The 24,581-nt window shown below is 48.2% G+C and overlaps 1 protein-coding gene across 1 annotated transcript; it reads left to right on the forward strand.

The window, feature by feature from the left end:
* Positions 1-322: 322 nt before the first annotated feature.
* RNASET2 (ribonuclease T2) lies at positions 323-23,215 on the forward strand. Its single transcript, XM_014795396.2, has 10 exons — positions 323-408; positions 699-798; positions 3,170-3,230; positions 6,716-6,771; positions 8,162-8,219; positions 11,889-11,956; positions 15,487-15,600; positions 19,522-19,567; positions 20,998-21,072; positions 22,746-23,215. Exons 2-10 carry the CDS (start codon positions 710-712, stop codon positions 22,944-22,946), a joined length of 768 nt encoding a protein of 255 aa, XP_014650882.1. The 5' UTR covers positions 323-408; positions 699-709; the 3' UTR covers positions 22,947-23,215.
* Positions 23,216-24,581: the final 1,366 nt, after the last annotated feature.

The following is a 24,581-nucleotide window of genomic DNA, read 5'->3' on the forward strand; positions in this document are numbered from 1 at the left end:
GGAGCCATCCTCGCGCGCCCCTGTGACAGCAGGCCAGTCTCCAGAGCCTTTATTCAGCGTAAAGGAGAACTCAGTTGTCCCCTTCATCTGTAGGAGGTACCCAGTCCTTCTCTCCTGCGTCTTCCTTCCGGATGAGGGTCCTTGCCGCCCGGGGGCGTGTCCGGGGCCGGGGGCGTGGCGTCGGGGCGTCAAGGGGCGTGTCCGCAAGCCCGGCGCGGATCTGTCACCCCTTGGAGCTATCGAGCCGGGGGCGTGCCCGGGGCTAGGGGTGTGTCCTGGTCGGGGGCGTGCCCGGGGCCGGGGGCGTGGCGTCGGGCTCCCGAGGACGGAAACGCGCCCGGCCCGCGGAGGTCGCGCCGGGGGTCGCGGTCGGCTGGGGCAGGGACGCGTTTGCGCCTCGCGGCCGGGGTAAGGCGTCAGGCCCCCTGGCGCTCGGGTCGTCGGCGGGCTCGGGGCTGGGGTCCGGGGCCCCCTCGGCACGGCGGGCTCGGGCCTGTGCGTCCAGACCCGCCGCGATCCGCCTGTCGGGCCGGCTGAATCCTCCTGGTGGGCCCAGTGGACCGCGCTGCTCGCCGGCTGCCCGGCCAGATGCAGAGAAGGACTTGCGTTCAGGGAAACGCAGGGCCTGGCGCTGGCCGTGCTGGCCCCGCGTCCTCGAAAGCTGGGCATTTGTGCACCTTTCGTGTTCTCTCTTGCAGATCTCGGCGCGATGAGGCCTCGGGCACTGCACGGCGTCCTCCCGGGCGCGCTCTGTCTGGCGCTTTGGTGCCTGTGCGGCGCCCTCGGGCTCTGGCGGAGGTGAACCCCTGGGAGTGGGAGGTGCCGTCCCACCCCGCCCTGCGCGGTGCCCAGTGCGCCCCGGGGTCTCCACCTCGGCCGGGGCGTGGGGGCGCGCGGGGCAGCAGCTGCAGAGGGGAGGCAGGTGCCGGGTGGACAGAGCGTGTCGGTGCTCTGAGATTCTCCCGGGGGTTGTTGACGCGCACTGAGTTTAATTTCTAGTATAGCGCTGGTGCAATGGTGGTGGTTCCTCTTTCTAAGTTTCTTCCTTTGGTCCTTCCTCTCCCTCCCTCTCGTTCCTCGTTTCCATCCTTTCTGTTGCAGCTCACGAGTTAGGGGTGAGCAGGCTGTGTTGTAGAGGACTGTCATTTTACTTTTGTAAGACACCAAAATCTCAGTACCAGATTTCAATTTTTTTCTTTTATTTTATTTAATGATCGAGTTCATAGAAGGATTTCATACTTATATAGTAGGTGTGAGAAAAAGTGGGTTTTACTTTTTAATTAAGCACCATTGCTGTTTTATCACGGACTTTAAAAGGTAACAATATATTTCAGTTTTCCCAGAAAGTGTGTTTCCTGAAAAAGAGCTGCATTTATTAGTTTTGGCATCAGGTTAAGAGTGTCACGGGAGGGTAGTGTGGTGTACTGGTGGAGGACCAACTGCTAGTTCAGATCCAGATGTGTGACCCTGGAGCTCTCTGTGCTGCAGTTTACTCATGTGTGGAGTAGAAATAATGGCCCCTGCCTCCTAGAGTTGATGCAAGGAGAAATCAGTTCATATACAGAATGTGCTTAGAACCATGCCCGGTCAATGGTAATCAATAAATGTTAGCTAAAGACCTGAGGCTGTGATATGTGGTCAGCCCCCTTCTCTTATAATTCATGCAACTGATATAATTGGACAGCCGCTGTGAGCCTCAAGACATGGTTTGGGCAACACAAAGTTGATTCAGACCCTCGAGCGCTTCGCAGATCAGCGGGCATTTTCTCAAGTACTAGCTGGGCTGAGAACTTTCCTTTCATCCTCTGCCTAGGGGGCCTTTCTCTTTACAGCACACTTAGCTTCTCCATTGCTTTGGGGGTTGCTTCTCTTACATTCACATCACCCTTTTGCCTGGATTGTAGGTGGAGAGTCTTGATAGTTTTATTGTCAACTATGTGATGGTCACACTGATGCTCAGGTCTTCCTGGCTATTGCCTCAACTTCCAGCCTCAGTTCCCACCTGTGTGAAGCAAGGGTTTTGCACCCACGAAAAAAACAGCTTCTAACACTGCTTCCACCTCTCATCCTCACGCTGCTTTCCATCTCTTTTTCCTTTTATACTGAGCACTTGCATCATTAATTCAGACTTAAAACTAAGTTTTCATAACATTGCGAATCCTATACTTATTCAGCAGTACTCAGTTATTTACAAAAGCCGATGTGTAGAACTTATTTCTGTTTTACTTTTGAATCTTCCCTTCTAACATTTATCCTGAATTAAATGTCTGCTTGAATTATATTCCCCTGTTGCTGCTGATGTTTTCCATCTATAGAGTGAGTATTTTTGCAAGCTACCCTTTCTGCCTCAGTCTCTTTGCACGCTAAGCCTTGCACACGTGATTGAAGGCTTCCTGCTGAGAGTTCCAAGTGTGCATACAGCGCCACAGTCCCTTCTGTGACAGTGTTAGGGTCGGGTGAGTTTTTCACGTGTGCAGGTAACATGGTGCAGGTACCACGTTCTAGACGGTGCCCAGGGGTGTCTGAGGGAGCACCTGTAATCAGACGTCACCAGTTCTGCAGAGAACATGTGAACCTTCACACCGAGCGTAACCCTAACCCTAACCCTAACCCTAACCCTAAACAGCAGCAGCTCATGCTAGTTCAGGTCATGTTTTGTTGCCAAATGAACTACAGAACAATTCAGTTTTCAGGGTTTCACATGTGCAGCTAAGGGATAAGAGTCCGTTGCTGACTGCATGAACATCCTCGGGAAAAAGGCGCTTTATGGCTTGTTCCCTCACTCCAGGTCCTAACTGCCCTTCAGTGAGGCCTTCACTGGCTACCTGACCTCTCTTCCTCTGCTTGAAATTATAATCTGTAATTTGAACTCCCCTCCCCACCCCTGCATGCCTATCCTCTCCTTAGGTACATTCTTTACCACTTTTTGCTATATATACCATGTGTGTTTTCTTACTTAGCATGGTCATTGTCTCCCTCCCTGGCATGTGTGCTTCAGGAGGGTAGGGACTCGGTCCCTCGGGACCCCCATCCCACTGTAGTGCCTGGCCTGTAACAGGCACTCAGTGTTTCTTGAATGAATGAATACTGGCATGAATGGATGGATGGATGAATTTTTCTGTAATTTTAAAAAAGTTCTTGAAAAATAACTTCCTTTTTCTTTTCACAGTGGCAACCATGAGTGGAAAAAACTAATTATGGTTCATCACTGGCCTACAACAGTGTGCAAGGTGAGTTTTCTGCCTCAACTGGCCCCTTTGGTCCAGTGGAAGAGTTGGGCGACATGCGTGTTTCTGCCCCGAGTGCCTCTGGCTGACGGAGCCTTCCGGCCTCTCCTTGCCCTGAGAGGTGTCGGTGGCCGGAGCCGCTCCAGCATAGCTGTGCCTTCCAGGCAGGACACTGTTCCTCCAGGAGGGCTGTGCGCTGGGTTCCTAGGGGTGTGGCATAGGAGCACAGACTGGGTGGCTCAGAACATCCGAAATCCATTCTTGCACAGTTCTGGAGGCTAGAAGTCTGAAGCCACTATGTGGGCAGGGTTGGTCCCTTCTGGAAGTTTGTGGGGAGAACGAGTTTCACATCTTTTCCGAGCTCCTGGTGTTGCCGGCGATCCTTGGTGTGGCTTGTCTTGTAGACACAGCACTCCAGTCTCTGCTGTCTTACCTGGTGTTCCCCATTGTGTGTCTCTCTGTTTCTTATAAGAACCCCGGTGATTGCGTTAGGGCCCACCCTGGTCCAGTCTGATCTCACCTTAGCTTGATGCCTCTGCAAAGACCCTGTTTCCAGATACGGTCCCGTCCACAGGTCCTGGGGTTAGGACTTCAGCATGTCTTTTTGGGGGACACAATTCAGCCCACAACAGGCATCGACCTGTGTCCTCCCTCGTTACTGGAAGTCTTACTAAAACGTCTCCCTCGAGAGGAAGGGAGCTGACGGCCGTTCCCTGCCTGCCTTGCTGTGCTCAGCACAGTCGGCCCCTTTCTCCCCTCAGGCTGGTCTCTCGCCCTGGCTCTGTCTCACCGAGTTCTGTCAGCGTGTCACTGCTGAGCTTCTCATGAGAGCCTCCAGCTGGAGGGGGCCCAGCTCAGCCTGCTCCCTACAGGCCCCGTTCCCCCTCCTCCGTCCTGTGGGTGGTTTGTGAAGCTGATCCTGGCATTAGCTACACAATTATTTGAAGGTGTGTCATCATATTGCTGAGCTATCCCTAATTTTATTAGTGTTTCTGGAATTTTGACTTGAGACTTCTAAATTTTGAGGCCTTTTCTTTTAATTACTGCGAGTGGGAAGTCGCCAATAATTCTGTATAGTTTGGGCATCTCGTGTGATAGTAGGGGCACTCTTGCTTTTGTTTCTGCCTCCAGCATTTAATGACAATGACATTCTTTTCCACTTCCTCACTGATTTATTTATTTCTGTTGACAAACAAAAATGAAATTTCACGTGTATCCTCACCAAATTATGCTCTTCATCCGGAAACTCATTTCTAACTGCGTATCTCTTACTATATTAGTCTCCTTGCTGCGCTTTTTTTTTTTTTTTTTTGCTGAGGAAGATCGGCCCTGAACTAACATCCATGCCAATCCTCCTCTTTTTGCTGAGGAAGATCAGCCCTGAGCTAACATCTGCCAATCCTCCTCTTTTTGCTGAGGAAGACTGGCCCTGGGCTAACATCCGTGCTCATCTTCCTCCGCTTTATATGGGACGCCACCACAGCATGGCCTGACAAGCGGTGTGTAGGTCCGCACCCGGGATCCCAACCTGCGAACCCCGGGCTGCTGAAGTGGAGCACATGAACTTAACCACTGCGTCACCAGGCCGGCCCTTGCTTGCTGTGTTTTCAGTTTTTCAAAGTTCACAACTTACTGTCTCTGCCCCAGTGCTGTTTCTTTGCTCTGGGGCGACTGTGGAGCTGGGTGCGAGTAGGACAGAGTCACCCGTGACCAGTTGTCAGTTTGTTGGAGATCTAGTTCTCTGTCCTGGGCACTTAGGGGGCCATTGGTTCCCTCAGGAAGGCCCTGTGTATCTTGGGTGACACTAGAGGCTGTGCCTTCTGGGCACGGGACGAGGTTGGTTGGTGGGTGAGGCATTTATGTGACGGAGTATGAGTGTGTTCCTGGGCCCTGACTGTAAATATTCACGGAAGTGCATTCCTGCCTTGAGGCTTCAGAAATGAGACTTAAAAAAATCAGCTGTACTAGTGAAATGTCATTGTTAGGGAATTAATTTCAAACCAGGATGGCCGTGAACAGGATTCTGCTAGTCCTTTCAAGGTGTCATCTGGGCAGCAGGGCTGCCCCTGGGCTCCTTCCCCATGAGCGAAGTGGGCATTACAGGTGCAGGGACAGGTCTGCTTGCTGCACGGGTTCTCGCTGCTCAGCACAGCCCCTCAGGCACATGCTGGGCTGACGGTGAAAGAAAGCTGCACCTTGGCCCCGGTCACCCTGCACAGGCTCGTCCTCTAAGACCCTGGATGTAGAGGGGGCAGAAGGCCCACCCTCGGGTCCTGGCCTTGCTCTTCACCAGCCGGGCCCCTGTGGGAAGCAACCCCCTGCTTTGGACTGTGGTTTCCTCGAGGATGAAACTGGGGTGTGGGTAGAAGTGAGGTTAAGCCCTCTCGCTCTGATCCCACGCTTTGTCGTCCTGCTCTGTCATTCTTTTTTTTTTTTTTTTTAAATTTTATTTATTTATTTTTTCCCCCAAGCCCCAGTAGATAGTTGTAAGTCATAGTTGCACATCCTTCTAGTTGCTGTATGTGGGACGCGGCCTCAGCATGGCTGGAGAAGCGGTGCATCGGTGCGCGCCTGGGATCGGAACCCGGGCCACCAGCAGCGGAGCGCGCACACTTAACCGCTAAGCCACGGGGCCGGCCCTGCCCTGTCATTCTGTAGGTCCCCTTCCTGCCTCCTCACAACATTTCAGTCCCTTCACCCAGACCCTGCCTAATTTCCAGACCAACCACAAGAAGCAGCTGCCTCCCGCAAGAGCTGATTCAGAGAGGAAAGGCTTGAAAACATGAGCACCACACCTCACCTGTTCCTCCCCGACCCCGACATCTACTTTTTATTTGCTTATTCACTGCAGGGACACGGGCATGAGTTCTGTCTCATCTGGCCTGATCGCGGAGATAGATTCTTGATGGTTGGTTGTTTTGGAAAAACTCCATTTTAGCTAAGCAATTTGAAGTTCCCTAAAGAGTGTTATACTGGGATTTTTATCTCTCTGAGTTGATCTTTATTATTAAGGATATGCTCCTATTCACACCTTGACGTTTCTGTTGGCTCCGAATTCTCAATACTTATTATTTCACTAACGTATTTGGACCCAGTGCCTGAGCAAACTTGAGTTTAGCAGGGTATTGTCAGCCTTTTGTTCTCAAATATTGATTTTTGATTGTATGACAAGGAAATTCTGGGCAAATATGAGTGATTCCATCAGACTGACTTAATTGGAGAGCACATAAAAAAAGCAAAAATAGATTTTTAATTCAGTTATCTAAATTGTTGGAGGATTGGTCCACTCATTTCAGATAGAACATCCTGCCCCCTTGTAGTTGCCTTGTGAATGTGTTGCTGGAATGAACTAATTGTAAATTACCACGGAATTTATTTTGTGTTCATCCTGCACGGTATCTCTTTTATGTATGTCTAAAGAAAGGAAGGTTGCTAAATGTATTTAAATAAGCAATGAACCCATTATTTTCTGTGTCTTTTCTCCATAGGAAATTGAAAACGACTGTAGCAACCCTCCGGACTACTGGACGATACACGGATTATGGCAAGCACTTAATGCAGTTAAAACTTAATTAAACGCTCAAGGGAAGCTGGCTAACATGAAACTCTAGCTTGTTCTGATCCTAATATTTATACTTGTGATTTTTATTAGGAAACCAGATCCTTATTTAAAAATATCTTTAGTCTTTCTAACTTAACCCTAATTCTGTTGTCGTTCTGTTTTGATAGAACAGTAACAGTCGAGTTTAAATATGCATTTGGGGATTCTGGGTAGGTTTTAGGATCACTAAATTTTAATGATCTCATTTTATTCTTCTTTTGGGGGCAGTAAATAAATGTATAAAAATAAATAAATGTGTGTAATTATATATACATTATATGTATCTGTATTATACACACATCACAGATACCGAAATTCACTTTTCTGGTTTTGCCTGCATTTTGTTTAGTTCGTTCTTTTTTCATCTGAGCATATATTTATGATGTTAAACTGTGTACGTTACCTTGCCGTGTGAGAGGAATCCGTCTTGTCCCACTGCTCCCAAGAGAGGAGGGGCCCTTCTGGCTTTTGCTGGCACACGCATGTTCCTCCGGTACAGGGGTTCCTAGGAAGCAGAGTAAACTGCAGCCTGGGGACCGGCCTCTAGTCCCACCTTCGCCCCAGGCTTGTCTCTGGGACCCCGGCTTTGTCGGGTTTTCCTGCTGTCCTCTCTGCTTCATTTCTGAGCTGGGATGACAGTGCACAGCGCTGCCCTTGTCCCAGTGGGGGAATTGCGCTGGTTTCAGGTTCCTGGGCCAGCCTTTGACAACGGAGACATGACAGGGTTGTAGAAAGTAGATTTGGAGACCTCGTGAACTAAGCTGCATCTGAGAACTGAGAGGTGACACGTCCAGAATTAGACACGAGGACAGACTTACAGTTCAGGAGGGAGCATAAGCATGCTTGGTATTTAAAAAAGTCATACCAGCTGATCTGAAGTCGTTACTTTCTGTGCACGTTGTATATGTTGTCTCATTAGTCCTCATCGCCAAGGAAAGAGATGGAAACTTGCCGTTGTCACACTCCGGTTGTGGAGTGGAGATTTGCAGAGGCAAATAACTGAGAACCCCAGCAGGAAACCCCACCAGACCTAACGCTGGAGCTCTCCATACTGGGTTCTTTATTTTGCTTCCCCTGCTAGAAAGTCGGCCTGTTTGCATTATGCCTGGACGTTTTTAACACAACTCTTTCCCCTTTGAAAGAAACCCGAACTGTGACTCCCATGGCATAAGGAATTCTTTATTAAACGACTCCCATGGCATAAGGAATTCCCGCTTAGAATTTCTCTTCCCTTTGTTCTCTGCAGACCTTAGTGGAAGTGTTTTCTCATGTCATTTGGAACACATCCCAACCAAGACTAATTTCTCTTTATTTTTCTAATTTTAATTTCAAGGCCTGATAAAAGTGAAGAATGTAATCGATCGTGGCACTTTAATTTAGAAGAGATTAAGGTATTAACTTTTATTAATTATGTTACCACTGCAGAGCATTGCACTAGACTAACTCTTTTCTTCACAGGTGTACCCTCAAAGTCATGTTTTAAAGTGAGGGGATCAGGAACATATTCACCAGGATTGAATCCCTGGTACTTGTTTAGTATTAAGTGATGTCTAAAATAACCTCAAATTAAATACGAACTAACTTTTCTTCCCCTCTGTGCTGGGCCCAGACCTCTGCAAATGAACTGTGTGAAGTGAAGGCTGACGTGAGCAGAGCCCACCCTGGCCCTTGCCTGCCAGCCCGTTAGTCCCCATTAGTGCCGCCGAGTCCACGTGGGCTTGTCGTGTGGTTAGGCGGGTCTAGATGGCTCTGGCTTGGAGAAGAGGCCCATGGTGCCCACAGCCATCCTTTCTGGTGTGGGTGGGGAGGTTTCTAGGAGAGACTGTGGGCAGGGAGGAAGTGAAGGGCCTTTCCAGTACGAAGGCTCGTGTTACAGAATAACTCACGGGGCTGGAATTTACGAGAGTCATTAGCAGAAGTGCTCTTTTGAGACATTCCTCCCTCAAGTTCACCTGCGCGCCGCACACCCCCCCCCACACACACACACGACGGCTCACCTTTCCTCGGGGTGCCGACAGCCCCCTGTCATCCATCAGGGTAACTAGGACCTGGATTTACAGGGCGGGGTCTGTGAGGCCCCGGGGGCCACCCTGAAAATGTAGGGCAGAATCACGATTTGCTAGAATTATGGGTCCTTCCTGGGAATGTACGCCCCCAGAAGGACAAGGTGATAGTTCCAAACCCATCGCAATTTCTAGTCCAAATGGAGTTGTTTCCCCCTTTCTCCTTCCTGTGAGGACATTCAGTGGTGTGAGCCAGGAGTCCTAAGAGGCCGGGGACCATCTATAAGAATTATCAGTACGTCCCGAAGCCTGGTGACATCTCTTGTTCTTCAGACATACTTTCCTCTTCCCGGACTCACTTCAGCTTCCCCTAATACCATGGAGATGTTCCTGGTGAGAATCTTGTGATCCTCAAGAGGAATTAGAAGTTAATTTATTCAGTAATGATGTACTGAGTGCCTACAGTGTGCCAGACCCGGTGCCGGGGGCTGGAGACACACGGGAGCAGAACTAGAAGTGGTCTCTGGCCCAAATTGCTTATATGGTGAGATAGGTGCTAATGAAGTCATCATGCACATACAGAAGTACTAACTGGGTGTCTGGAGGGAAAAGTACTTATAGCTTAGGACAGTGGACCTGAGCTAGGTTCCTCTGCAGAGGTGATATTTGAGCTGGAACCTGACTTAACTAGGTGAAAGGTGAAGAAGACTGAGGAAGCAGCATGTGCAAAGGCCCTGGGGTAGAAAGTACAGAGGTTTTGAGAAGCTGGGAGGAAGCCATTGTGGCTAGGGGATGAGCCATGAGCCTGGATAGTGTTCAGGACCAGTTCATACAGAGCCTTGTGTGCTGGTTAAGAATTGTTTCTTTGACTTAAGACCCAAGGGGAAGTCATTGGAAGCATTCAGGCTGGAGAGTAAAGTAACCCAATGTGTTTTTTGTAATGGTTGCCCCGCTGCCATGTGAGTGGTGAGAGTTGTGTGGGAAGATGAAGGAGGCTCCTGCAGGATCCCTGCAGGAGGTACAGAGCTTCAATAAACGGAGGCCTTGGAAATGGAGAGGGGAAGGACATTCTGGAAGTAGAATGCAGGGGCTCAGGGGTTGATCAGCTGGGAGAGGAAGCATCAGCCAGGACTCTGGGCTTCACTAGGTGGGCGTCAGTCTCCTTCCCTGACATGGGGGATGCTGGCAGGGGCCCGGGCTTTGGCGGAGGTGTGACCAAGAGTCGGCCTGGGCCGTGTGGGGTTGGAAGTGCCCTGGAGTGTCCGGGTGGGTTCAGTATGTCAGGAGAGGTCGGGGCTGGAGGGGAGCTCCGGGCGCAGTCAGCGCATGGCCCGTAAACTGAAGCCGTCAGTGTGACTGGGTAGAGCAGAGAAGGCAGGAGCAGGCCTCGAGGAGCCCGTCGTGAAAAGAGCAGGAGAGACGGGGCGCGTGAAGAAGCCGGCAGAGGAGGGGGAGAACTGGGGGAGGTGCGTGAAGGAGCGCTGACAGGGCCCGTTGAGGCAGGCCACAGATGTCCTTTGGGTTGAGCGACTTGCAGGTCAAGGGAGGAGGTGACCATCAGCCACCTGGTTCAGACGGTGCTGGTTTACTTGTTTGGTAGCACAGTGTCCAAGGTAGCATTTGTCCCAAACAAAAGTGGCCTGTTTGTCACCCTGCCTTGTCACTGTGCATCATCTGAGGGCTGGCGGGGGCTGAAGCCAGACTGTGGCCAGTGGGAGATAGACGTGGACACGGCGAGGTGGACAGGTGGAGAGAAGGTCGGCCGTGGGGAGATGGGGAGAGGGCCGTCTGGGCGGGTGGGGTTGGGGGTTAAGTTGCTTAATTACGGGTGGGTTGATGGGGGGCATCCGCAACCATGGTAGTGGGGGCCACTCTGAGGAGGTGAGGTCATCCTGCGTTCAGTTGTACACCTTCTTAATCGAACATTTTTCTGGCCGCATGGGTGTGTAGAAATTGAAAAGTAAACCCGAACACTGTTCAGTTTAGGGAGACTGTCTGTAGAGGCGGGAGGGCTCAGACTGCCCAGCCAAACGGGCTCTTCTCGGGGAAGGAGAACTTGTATGTTTGTTGTTTGTTTTAATTAGTAGATGTGATTTTTTTTAGAGCAGTTTTAGAAACCTAAAACAGAAAGACTAAATGGAGAGTGCAGTCGTTCCCCTTCCCTGCCCCCTCCCCACATAGCTTCCCTTATTACAAATGTCTTGCATTAGTGTGGTACATTTGTTACAATTGATGAGTGAGTATTCATACTTTATCACTAACTGAAGTTTATAGTTTACATTAGATTCACTTTCTGTATTACCTAGTTTTATGCGTTTTGACAAATGTATGATATCATTGTATCCCCTGTGATGGCATCATAGAGAGTATTTCACTGCCCTAAAAGTCCTCTGTGCTCCCCCTATTCCTCCCTCCCCCCAGCCCTGGCAACCACTGACCTTTTCACTGTCTGTAGTTTTGCCTTTTCCAGGATGTCGTATAGTGAGGATCGTCCATTATGTAGCCTTTTCAGATGGGCTTCTTTCACTTAGTAATGTGCATTTAAGGTTCCTCTGTGTCTTTTCATGGCTTGATAGCTCATTTTTTTTAGCCCTGAGTAATATTCCATTGTCTGGATGTACCATAGTTTGTTGATCCACTCACCTATGAAAGCTTGTATTTTCAAATGCAGTTTTATGATGACTCAAATTTTCCTTTTAGATATGTCTTAAGAAATACTTCATGCAGAATAATACAGAATCACTTTACTCACCTGACTGTTATTAACAGAACTCAATTTTTTTTTTTTTTTGAGAAAGATTAGCCCTGGGCTAACATCCATGCCCATCTTCCTCCACTTTATATGGGACACCACCACAGCATGGCCTGACAAGGGGTGTGTCGGTGCGCGCCCGGGATCCGAACCCTGGGCCACCACAGCAGAGCGTGCACACTTAGCCACTACGCCACCGGGCCAGCCCCAGAATTCAACTCTTTTAATGTATTGGTTTATCACATTTACCTTTTAGGTTATGAGCTGTTTGGTCCTACATAGATGTTTTTTTTAATCGTACACAGGACCTTTTGCCAGACATGAAGATATACTGGCCTGACGTCACCCATCCACCTAATCACAGCCATTTCTGGTAAGTCTAAGTACTAACAGCCATCATGGGTCTTGACCCACAAGTGTGAGAGTGTCATGGGTGTGTTCTCAGTGGAACTCAGTGGAACAGATGGCAACACCTGGCTTCTGAGGCTGAGAAGTCTGAACAGCCTTCTATCTGCTGTGCCATTTTCGGTGCCTTTGGGTAAAAGGCATAAATGTCCTTTTCTGGATACAAAAAAGGGTAAATGGAATTTACTTTACCAACTTGTTTTTAATCTATTTCATTCATTACTTCGTTTTAAAAATTTCCTCTACTGAGGTTTAACTAAGCCAAATACTTGCCTAAGAAGCCGTCACTCCAAATCAGACAGGAGAGAATATTTCTCAAAGAAATTGTGCTACTGTCTTGAAATATATCAAAAAAAAGAAGACATAGTTAAGAAAATAATTATCTCATTCGTATGAGAGATTAGGGCAGAGAGAAAGTGGGCTTTTCACTTGCGGCCCAGTCCACAGTCTGTTCCAGCGAAGCATCTTTCAGTTCAGCAGGAAATGCTGTTTAAGTCAAGACAGCTTTTAAAATCACTGCTTTAAAAGAAGATAAATTAATATTCCTTTTATTTACATTATATTAACCAAAGACAATTCTTTATTTTCTCCATCTCATTCCAACATGCCGATTTATAATTCACCTTACAACTAATCAGATTTTGTTTAAAATGATTAACTTAACTTGGAAATATTTTTGTGTAGAATTTTCAGGAGAAGAGTTGGGTTTAGAAAAAAGCTTTTTTAAACAAAACAGAATGAAGATGATGTCATCTTCCTGGTTCACTAGTGTTCAGTTTGAGATTCCACTTGGGGGTGTGTGGCAGGGCGGTGGTCTTAGGATTCACAGATCCTGGATCTGTAGGTTGAAATCATCCGTTGGATAGAAAAGAGGACCACTTGATGAAAATTTGGGAGATGAACGGTTCAGGTCTCCAGCACTTGTTCTGCACAGCCTGTGTTCTATCTAAATAGATAATGGCCTTAATGAGTTGAAATGGGAGAAAACAATGAAAATAACCTTTATATAGCACTTCACAGTACACTTCAGAATAATGAATCTATGGTAACTAAGTATGCAAAATATCATTTTTCTAGTTCTTACAATGTTCCATGATAAATCATGAATCAATCAAATTGTTGCCAAGTGGCTTAAAAACAAATCAGCAAACGTACATAAGCCTGTGAGTTGGGTCCTTGAACAGTTAATCCGAATAATGTGAACAGAGGATGCATTTATTTTTGTGCTCTAGTAAAGGCAAAATGATTTACTTTTTCAGGTTGAATAGTTAAATTACACACTTAAAAACTTTTGTTCTCAATGAAAAAGGTGAACATCACACATTAGTTAATACGTATACTGTCTCGAGCTCTGCAGTACAGAATGGCAGACGTGGAGACTGCCTGTGTGGCGCTGTCACCACTGTCTCCCTAGTTACTGCACTTGGGACGCTGTTGCCCAGATCGCCTGTCCTGTGCGAGTTTCTAGGGTGCCCAGAGAGGCGCCCCCAGCCTCTCCTCCTCGGCTTTGTTGTCAGAGAGGGAGGGTTCCGTCAGAAAACGTCTCTCTTCAATCCCAAATAAGGATCCAGTATGCAAAGTAGAGGGTTTTGGTATTACTTGGTGCTCGAGAGAATTCCCTAAGATTAAATCTATTAATAAAATTAGCCATGTCGAAAAACAGTATGTACACAACCCTCTGCAAAGTAGGACTTTTGTTTGTTTTTTGACTCTTGTAAGAAAAAGAACCAGGTTCGGGTCCTGCCCAGAGTGCTGATGCAGCCTCGCTGTGGAGGTGTCCTTGGGCCTCAGCCGTCCATGGGGGGCAGTGACCTCTCATCCCTGAGGCGGGCCAGACAGTCACAGGAGGGTGACCCCAACATCTGCTCATGTGCCCAGTCACTTCAGATTGGTAACTGACAATTTTATGTTTAACGAAAAATGTCCAAATCCAGATGACGTGTGATTAAATGTTTTGAACTACATTAATATCAATACTTTAAATATCCTTATCCCTAACATCTATTGAGTTAAGCTTGCTCCAAAAATAATAATAGTCGACATTTATTGAATTTTTTTTGTGAGCTAGGAACTGTTTGGGCTTGTGTAAAGTGCTCTCCGTGTTTCAGCTGATTACCACACCTCCAATACTCCTGGAGAATAGGTGCTAGAATTATGATTTTTGTTTCACAGAAATGGAGGCACCTATAATGCAGGTTACATTTTCAATTTGTCGGAAAGAGTCTCCTGTTTCTACACTATAGAGTATAGAAAGTTATCGGATACTTCCCTCTGGGAACTATTCTAGATGAAGAAAGTTAGTTATTCATCCATTTTTATCCTTCCTTGGAGTTTCCTGAGGTCTGAGAGACCTGTAACTCACAGCTATCGCCGTTACCTAGAGCTGGCACCCTGGAAGGATTTACCAGTGAGTTAGGGCACGTTTAGATTGTATTTTTGAGGGTTGGCATGAGTGCTTCATGATGGCGGTGTGGATGTTATTTATTGAAACTTCATGAATTCATCGGGGGTAAAGCTGAGGGAACCTGATGCCCATTGTTTTTCCACGCTAACAATGGTTAGCATATGAATCGACAGGTTGTCAGTCATTCTGAAGATGGGTGTAATTTGCATTTAGCATTGGTAGGACGGCAGCGCATCACCCCGGAAGGGCGCTGTGTGGAGTGGAGAGTGGTATTCAGCTGCGGGCTCTGGGACTGCCCAGTTGAGTGGCCTTCAGCACGGCGCCTCACTAGCCCCTCTGAGCCTCAGTTTCCCCATTTCTAAACCAGCAATAATAACTCTTGCCTTGCAGAGTTGTGAGAACCAAATGAAGAATGTGAAAGCGTTTTGTAAAACTTTAATCTGCAATAAAATGTGAGGAATTATTCTCAATAGCAGTATTTCTCTTGAATACAGATTGCTGTTTGGTTGCAGACATGTGGTTAGGCTGCTGTCTTATTACAGTCATCTCTGTAGATGAGTGTAGATGCTATCTATCGTAACGCTGTGATAACGAGCAGAGGCTGTCATGGGGAACGGGCCTCAGGTGTTCTTTGTCACAGCCATTCTGCCTTTTCTTTGCTAGTTGCTTAGAAATGGCGGTGTGGCCTCTCTGAAATTCCCTGGCTGTAAAGCACGAGCTTCCTGGCGAACCTCCAGCGCTATGTGACTTTGTGGGTGCTTGAACGATGCCATTTTCCTTTTTCTCAGCTTTGATTTGCTGTTAATTGTAGAAGGGAATGGACTTGGTTAACAGTGGAAACCTGAAGAGAAGATCAGAGTGCTCCTTGGAGGTTGTCCTGTGCTCACGGGGCCTGTTTCTGAGCGTGGGGGATTCGGATGATTGCCTGTGTTGCAATAAGGCATTTCATCCTTCCTGCTCTGTAAAAGAAACAGCACGCCTCCTGCACGTGCATGTCCTACACTGGGAGAGAACCCATGTGCACGTTTGTGTTGTCCGTTAGTTTCATTACTTTTTAACTAGAGATTTGATTTTTTTAAAAAATACTCTTGCAGGAAGCATGAGTGGGAGAAACACGGGACGTGTGCAGCCCAGCTGGATGCCCTCAATTCCCAGAAGAAATACTTCGGCAAAAGTCTGGATCTGTATAAGGACCTTGCCCTGAACAGGTAGGCGACTCTCGCCATCCAGCTGCTCCTCATGGGCAGTTCCTGTGTGTCAGAGCCTCGCCCTCAGACCTTGACTCTCCAGTTTGTCGGTCCCAATCCTGGGGAGTGTGTGTAGAGCCACACTGCCTGGTGCAGCGGCCTCCACCTCTTGTGCTGTGGACCCTAGTGAGGCAGCAGTGGAACCGTTCCTAAGAAATACTTGCGTCCCCTGCAGTGCCTTTCCAAATCACTCTGGGTGACGACCATGCAGAGTGGACGTGGAGACTCAGGCCGCCTCTCTGGGTATTGATATCAGACAGTGAGTGGGCCTGAGGAAAACAGGGCTCTGACCGGGGCGTGCCTCCTTCAGCCGTGATTTCTGACCCAAGTGTACAAGTCTGCTGTGTTAACACGGCAGTGTCTCTAATGTGGGAAATCAGTAGTCTCTGGGTCTTTGCTGAGTGCTCCCAGAAGAAGCAGGAGGAGGCGGTGGACGAGGGTCCCTGAAGCCCTAGAGATTACCCAGACCTGTGTGATCCTGCCACTGCCTACCCCTCACCAGCTCTGGAGACCAGGGGAGCGGGTCACTGCGTGTGAGCTACCAAACTCATAAAAACCAGTAGAGTGGCCTGTCGAGAACCAGGGCCCAACCCGCTCAGGGCCTGGCCTGTCACCAGGGCAGCAGGGGGCAAGGCCAGCCTTCCACTCTCTGGACGTTTCTGGTGTACCAAGTGTGTGAGGAATTCTTTTTTTTTGTTTTTTTGTGAGGAAGATCAGCCCTGAGCTAACATCCGATGCCAATCCTCCTCTTTTTTGCCGAGGAAGATTGGCCCTGGGCTAACATCTGTGCCCATCTTCTAATTTATATGGGACGCCACCCCAGCATGGCTTGACGAGCAGTGTGTCAGTACGCGCCCAGGATCCGAGCCTGCGAACCCCGGGGCGTCGATGTGGAGCACACGCACTTAACCACCGGGCCGGCCCTGAGGAGTTCTGACTGGTCATAATAAACCAGTGAACTAGTTTTCAAAACCGTGGCAGGAGATTATACAGCTTGCGTTAGTCAGAGCAAGCCAGAATACAATCAAGAACCTTTGCTAATCAACTGTATTTAAGCTGCGTGAATCGAATGTGCTGAGAAGATGAATAGGCCTCCCTCAGCTCTCTAGACACGCGCTCTAGTCCCTCGGCGTGCAGAGGCGGCCACAGGTGGCGCGTCACCCTCCCATTTCACTGTGATCAGAAGCGATCTAACAGCTGAGATTTGGATGAGGTGGCACACGCTGGAACAGGAGGGGCAAGCGCCTTTGGGGACCAAGATTACATGAAGAACACCCTGCAGATCAGGGTTCAAGTCCCCACCTCACAGGGGTCATGCTTTCAAGTGTGCCTTTGACCCTGCTTCTGACACTAGCCAGTTGTCCAGTTTGGTTATCGGCCTCTTTGGGTCTCATTTCCAAGCTGTAAGATGAAGGGCTGGGTCGCCCTTAGACTCTGAAGTCTCTTCTAGCTGTTAAATCTGCAGTCCTGGGTCCATACGCTAAGGAATTGGCATGAACAGCAGCATGTTACAGACCCTGTGTGATGTAATTATCTGTAGGGTTTTTGTGCGGGAAGCACTGTTTTCTTGCAGTAAGAGCAAGGCCTTTGGAAACATCTCCTCAACCAAAAACTGTAGACAATACCCACTTCAAAATCCTTGCGAGAGTTAACTGAGAGGAGGGTGCAGCAGAGCTCCTGGATCCAGGACAGGTGCAGTGACAGAAGCAAGACTGACAGCACAGCATCCACGTAGGAGCCTTTGGAAGACAGGCAAGATGCCCTCTGTTTCCAGATAAGGGCTCGTGGTCCTGATGCTGCCACAGCTACAAGTAATGTGAGGTCGGGCTCACTCCACCACCCAGTTTTTGTTGAATCAAACAGGGAAAGGAGAATAAATCATACTGCTGAAAGTTTTTAAATAAAATATGTAAGCAATTCATCCCTTTATCCAACAACTGTTTATTAAGGACCTCCTGTTGACACTTGTTGAATCTTGGTAGCTTTATTCATATACACACATGCACAAAATCGCCAAGTCCCAGGATCACTGGAGACTCATCCAGCCCTGGCCGTCGATGGGCGGTGCTTCTCTAGTCATTCAGGCGGCAAGTATTTACAGAGGGCCTGCCAGTGAGAGCACTGCTGGGCATAGGATGTTTGTTAGAAACTCTGCAGAACAATTATAGAGCAATTACATCCTTTCCCAGTTTCCGCAATGAAAATCTAAAATCTTAGTACTCACCAAATTAAACTTAAGAAATCAAAGCTTAAAATCCCTTGTATTTTTCTCTATATTGTGAACCATTACTGCAGCTTCTCTTTTTCTTTAAGCCTGTCAAATTATCATAAACTAGCAGTTTTTTATTCACTTTATGATATGAAGGTAGTAAACCTGAAAAAATGCAGACTATCTTGAATCGAAGTTCTCGGATTACCCACAGATGTGGGGATTAATGCCAAACTCATCTTAACTCAGTAGAAAACACTGTAGACACCGTTCTGGGCCAGATGCCAGGTCCCCCACATCTCCCTCTCTCTCTGCTTTATTTCCTCGATGACCTAACTCAGGAGGCCCTAGAGCAGTGCTGCCCGCGAGAAACAGAACACGAGCCACATGCGTCATTTTAAATTTTCTCGTAGCATCATGAAAAAGAGCAAAAAGAGGGGCCAGCCCAGTGCTGTAGCGGTTAAGCTGCCGACTCCTCGGCAGCTCATCGGCGGGTTCGGATCTGGGGCGTGGACCTCCTCACCACTCATCAAGCCACGCTGAGGCGGCGTCCCGTATAAAAGAGCTACAACTCTACAACTGTGATACACGACCGTGTAATGGGGCTTTGGGGAGAAAAAGGAAAAAAGAGGAAGATTGGCAACAGATGTCAGCACAGGGCAAATCTTCCTCAAAAAAACCACATTAATTTCATAATATATTATATTTTGTTGAATCCAGTATATCCAAAATCTTATCACTGTTACTTGTAATAAATATAAAAAAATTATTGAGAAATTTTGCATTTTGGGGGCATGAAGTCTTTGAAATCTGACATTTATCCTACACTGACACACAAGGGCAGGCAGTGGGCAAATCGATCTCTAGAGCTTCAGGGACCCTCGTCCACCCCTCCTGCATGGTTTAGGAGCACTTCAGCAAAGATCCAGAGACTCCTGATGTTCGGTGTTATTAACACAATACACCTTTGTCAGAAATCAAGGCTGAGGGAGGCATGCCCTGGTCGGAGCCTTGGTTCCCTCTGGCCGACTCCTGTCTGGTGATGTCAGTACCCCGAGAGGCGGCCTGAGTCCCGGAGTCCACTCTGCCTGGTTGTAACCCGGATAATCCAGAGAGGCGTGATGGGGCTACAGAGTATTTTTTTGGAGTTATTCATCTGAGAATTTTTTATATTGTACTCCATAATTGAATGAGTAAGTTCATCACATGGTGCTTTGATTAGGATTTGCTGTCTTTGGTCAAAACCATGTGCTTTAGGAAAGGATTCAAGGCTGTAGGTGTCGAACGTATTTCAAGTGCGGTTTTCTAGGATAAGCCTAGAATCCAAAAGCGGTTGGTAACCTTTTTTTAGAACAGGTGTGGCAAACACGTGGCAGTATGTGTGCCGACTCCGTGTGGTAGTGGCCATCCTGAGCACTGCTGAGAAGGGTCCAGGGGCTGGAAGGAGAACTCGGATCAGCAGTGTGCACCGGGGGCAAGGGGAGGGCGGGGCGGCTTGAGTGCCATGTATTTCCTGTCCTTGTTAACAGATTTGTTTCTCAAAGTAATAGAAAATAAGCACTTTCCTTTGAGAGCATCTTAATTTTTACTATGAAATATGGTGTTAGAATAGAACAGGAAAGGAAAATGGACCTTCATTATACAGCTAATTTTTTTTTTACTTTCAATTTTAGCATGCTCCAAAAATTGGGGATAAAACCCTCTATCAATTACTACCAGGTGAGTCTTGCTCTCAGCCTCTTGTCAGATGTGTGGGTACTGAGGACACCTAGCAATACCAGTGTCACTTCGCCCGGGAGCCACCGTTGGGTTTTCAGTGACCCGAACAAGCCCGCCTCCTACTAGACTGTTACGTTTCTCAATAGATTTATTTAAATTTTGTTTTCCTGTGCATATTGAGTATAAACCGAAGGCCACTTAAACCAATGACTTTGAAGCCCAGAGTCATGGTCCTTGGGGAGAAATGTGTTCCAGGTTCAGACGGGGCCGGTGGAATGTGCAGTTTGAAAAGCATATTCAGTATTATAATATTTTGTTTGTGGAAGAAACATAAAACTTGTTTCTTTTGTTTGCATGATAAAACTATAGAGATGTAAGCATGACCAGATCTTATTGGCTGGTAAGCATATGTAAAAGGTCATTGTTTTCAAGCCACACCCACTCCTGTCATTTGGGGTTGTCCCACAGAGACCAACTGCGTGACTCGCAGAGCCTAAAACATTTTGTCTTGGGCCTTTTACGGAGTAAGTTTGCCAACTCTCCCTTTAGAGAAACATATCTAATTCTTTGAGATAGTTTTTATATTTAGCATCGGTATGGATTTAAAAAAGGTTTACAGTTGCTGATCTTCGCAAATCCATGGTTCCAGTCTCATGGCTGGATACTGAACCATTATTCTGGTCTCTGGACAGTCTGTGGGATCAGTGGCACCCTGGTCTCTGCTCTCTGTGGTGCGTGAGTTCGTCCGTGCAGCCAGTTTCCAGCTGTTGAGTTTTTCTCCGGCCTGGAGAGCGGGGAGGGAGGACACAGTGACCCTGGGGAGGGAGGGTCAGCTGCCCTTCCAGGAAGCCATGAGGAAGTGTGTTGCAGGGCCCTCCCGTCCTCAGCTGGTTTCATGGTGGATAAGGGAAACATATTTTACATTTTTGCCCAGAACTTGGCGTTCAGAGAACTGATTTCATTTATAATAAAAGCAACAATGACCACAGATGTTTTCTGAGCTCCTTCTCTGCCGGAGGCCCTTGTTAGATTAGAAATAGCATGATGCCTGTAGCTCAGACAGAGGGCCTGACCTATGAAAGTGGGTTTGATTGACTGTCAGGAGATTTTCTGCTTTTGCATCCAGCATCCAGGCGCTGAGTATAGACAGAAGAGCAGGCAGAGAGGAGAGTGGAAACCATGGGGAGCAATAGTGGTGCCATTACAGTCTGGTGGGTGGAGCCCGAGGGGGTGACATCCTCTCCTTGGTCGGGGTGGGGGCTTCATTCACCAGCATCTGAGTCCTGTGTGCGAGCCCAGAGGTGCTCAGGGAGGAGATTACACTGTTGTTAGCTGTGCAAGAACGTAAACCAGAGTGTCAGGTCTGAATAGAACACAACTAAGTTTTCTCTGTTCAAGTTTCATTTCTAATGCACTTTATTTAATTTCAGATTTCAGATATTAAAGACGCCCTTGCCAGTGTATACGGAGTCATACCTAAAGTCCAGTGTCTTCCACCAAGAGAGGTCAGACGTGCTATGTTGTGTCGGCCTTTCTGTCTTTATCGGGAAGACAAGTTCAACTCTCCCGACAGCTTTGTGCTCACCAGGAGTTCCCAAGGGCAGAGTTGTGTGTGTGTGTGTGTGTGCATGGGTGTGCACACAGGCATGTGTTGTCTGTGCACGAGTATGTGTGTGTGTGTGTGTGTATTGAAATAACAGATTGTTCTTTGACGCTATGCTAGGATAGGGTTTGTTTTCTTGACACTTTACCCTAACGAGAAGGCACCTGTTCTGGAAGGGCAGGTGGAGAAGGGAGCAGAAGGGCTTGTGGACACGTTACTAGAGTTAAACGATTCTGAGTTAGAAAATTTCTAAGTGTTTACAGTGTTAGTCTTAGTGATTTTAGTTGTAGTTATCTGTCCAATTTATACACGGATTGTAGTTTCTTTTGTCAGCTGCGATACTGTGATTTATAAGAAATATATATTTGGTCATTCAGATGACCAAAATATATTTTTCATATATATTTGGTCTTTGTCCTGTTCCTAGCTCACAGCTCCCCAAACTCTTAGAATTTCCTAAGTGATGAGAGTGACAAAGGTGTCTTTTGTTATGTGAATGAGGCGACTGTGGGGGGCTGGTTACGGGTGGAGCCAACCCTGTGATTAGAGGCTAGAACTTCCAGTCCCACCCCCAGCCTCCAGGGGGCACAGGGGCTGGAGACTGAGTTCAATCACCAGTGGCCACTGAGCTCATCAATTGTGTCTGTGGAGTGAAGCCTCCATAAAAACCCCAAAGGAGGGGTTCGGAGAGCTTCCGAGTTGGTGACCATGTGGAGACTGGGGGAGAGTGGCGCTCAGAGAGCATGGCAGCCCCACACCCGTTCCCCATAACATGCCCTGTGCATCTCTTCCAAGTGGCTGTTCCTGAGCTGTCTCCTTTATAATAAACAGATCATCTAGTGAGTAAACTGCTTCTCTGACTTCTCTGAGCCACTCTAGCAAATTCACTGGACCTGAGGAGTGGGTGGTGGGAACCTGTGATCTATAGCCAATCGTTCAGAAGCACAGGTGACAGCCTGGGCTCGAGACTGACGTCTGAAGTGGGGGCGGGGGACAGTCTTGTGGGAGTGAGCGCTCAGCCTGTTTCTCTTTATGTATTTTTCCTATTATCTGGAAGAAATAGAGTGGAATGTGGCATGTGATGCTGCCTCCGGGTAGATGGGGTCAGAATTGAGTGGAATTGTAGGACACCCAGCTGGTGAGCCTCCACACCCACAGTTTATCAGCTGGTGAAGACTGTAGTTCTTTTAGCAATTCTGTTTACCTCTTTATCTGCAAAAGCCGTTTCTTCCCCTGGCCCCGGGATGCGTGTGCTGTGTGCAGTTGTGTTGCACGTGCCTGTGTGGCTGTGTGAGTTTCTCAGATGAAAGCCCAGGTCTCACGCGCGGCTGCCAGGCGGGCGTAGGGAGGCGTCTGGGTCGGCCTGGAGCCTCGAGCCGCAGGCTGAGCCCACTGCCCACAGCCCGTCTCTTGGGGCCCCAGTTCAGCGTTACGGGGGGGGTCTTGTTCCCGGAGCCTGGAACCCAGGTCTGCAGCCACTCTTTTGTTTTCTTCAAATTCTAAAATTTGATGATCCTAGAGCCTCGATGATAATTCAAATCTGAGTTCTAAAACGCTTCCCATCTTTCATTGTAGGGTGAGGAGGTGCAAACCCTCGGGCAGATAGAGCTGTGCCTCACCAAGGGCCTGCAGCTGCGGAACTGCACGGAGCCTGGGGAGCCGCGGTCCCGCCGGCGGGACGCCTGGCCAGCCAGGGCCACCGGCCAGGGCCCAGGGCTGGAGGTCTGTGAGGACGGCCCCGCCTTTTACCCGCCACCTGACGAGACCCATCACTGACGCCCCAATTTTGGAAATATTTTCTGTTATGAAAAGCAAGAGAAATCCACAAACCACTGCTTTTTAAGAAGCAACTTTAAAGTGAAATCCGTTTGCAGCTTTCTTGAATGTAAGCCTGTTGGTTTTGCTTTTCACTCCGTGTCTGTGAGTTGATTTTTGTGGCACATGTAAGGAGGGGTGAACATCGGGTACATTGAAAGAAAGGAAAGCTCCCACGCCTGAGTAGCTGCTTTGTAGTTGGAATAAAGCTCACAGTTTTTTCTTTTTTCTCCTTTATTAAGCTATTTGGCATCTTAGACAAGGTAGGCACCCTGGGAGTTTGGACAAATGGTACAGATTCAGGAAACTCTGGCCTGTATCCCTCTCGGAGCGAGCTGCCGTCTTGGCCTGGGGGTCGTGTTGGGAGCTGCTCTCAGGCAGGAGCAGGCTGATGCGGGCTTGGGCACTGAGGGGCGTCTCTACCTGCCATCTCAGGGTTGACGGTTCTTGTTCCATGAGGCCAGAGGCGACAGGATTCATTCACTGCCAGCGTCTCCCTTGGTGGCCTGGCGTGGGCACAGGCTTGTCCCCTGTGGGCCCTGGTGCTGGCAGGGAGATGCTCTGAGGAAGGGCTACAAATGTCTTCTCTCCTCCTGCCAGAGGGAATCTGGGTGTATTGACAAGTGCCAGGCGGCTTCCCCGTCAGGGCAGTAGATGCTCTGCCCACTGACTAACACCTGCAGGTCACTTTATATCAGGTTTCGACTCCTTTCTTTCGGAAGGTAGCCGGGGCCCTGGGGAAGATTCAGCCCTTGATAAATCAGTATTTAGAAATCCTGTGATGCAGGGTAGCCCCAGGTACACTGCTTCACCCTTAGATAGCTGCGCTCTCCTGATGCCCGATGACATGGTTTTTCTCACAAGAGATGGGAGAGCCCCAGGCGCAGGTGGGCGGCTGCATGCAGGTCTTTACCTGCTGTATGGGACTTCATTTGTAAAATGGGGACACCTAATGTTTGTGCAATGACTTCCCGTGCTTTATTTTTTGTGAGGAAGACCGGCCCTGAGCTAACATCTATTGCCAATCCTCCTCCTTTTTTTCCCCCCCTTTTTCTCCCCAAAGCCCCAGTAGATAGTTGTACGTCATAGTTGCACATCCTTCTAGTTGCTGTATGTGGGACGCGGCCTCAGCATGGGCGGAGAAGCAGTGCGTTGGTGCGCGCCTGGGCTCCGAACCCGGGCCGCTGTTAGCGGAGTGTGCACACTTAACCACTAAGCCACAGGACCAGCCCCTCTCATGCTTTATTAAAACTACCTTTACCATTATTTCTCCCTGGTCTCTGCCCTTTTTTAATGTTTTTAGCTGTGTGGGTTAAAATGTGACGCATCTATTTGTCTTAATCAGGTTGATGGTGTCCTATTTCTTTTATTTAATGAACACTTAAAATAGAACTTCCTATTTGCCAGGCATGTGTTGAGCACTTTAAAGTATTATTTAATCCTAAGAACAACCATATTTTCAAAATAATCCTATCTTTAAAAAATTAAATTGAATGACTATGAAAAGTGGTACTGTTAGGAATGAAGTTTCCTTTTTCAGGTTTTATAATGACTGTTAGTGATGGGGTTCAGGGCGGGCCACCCCAGAGTGGGCCC

Source organism: Ceratotherium simum, chromosome 38 (assembly GCF_057802395.1).
Source record: "Ceratotherium simum simum isolate JZ-2026a chromosome 38, ASM5780239v1, whole genome shotgun sequence".
In the NCBI taxonomy this organism is placed as follows: Eukaryota; Metazoa; Chordata; class Mammalia; order Perissodactyla; family Rhinocerotidae; genus Ceratotherium; species Ceratotherium simum.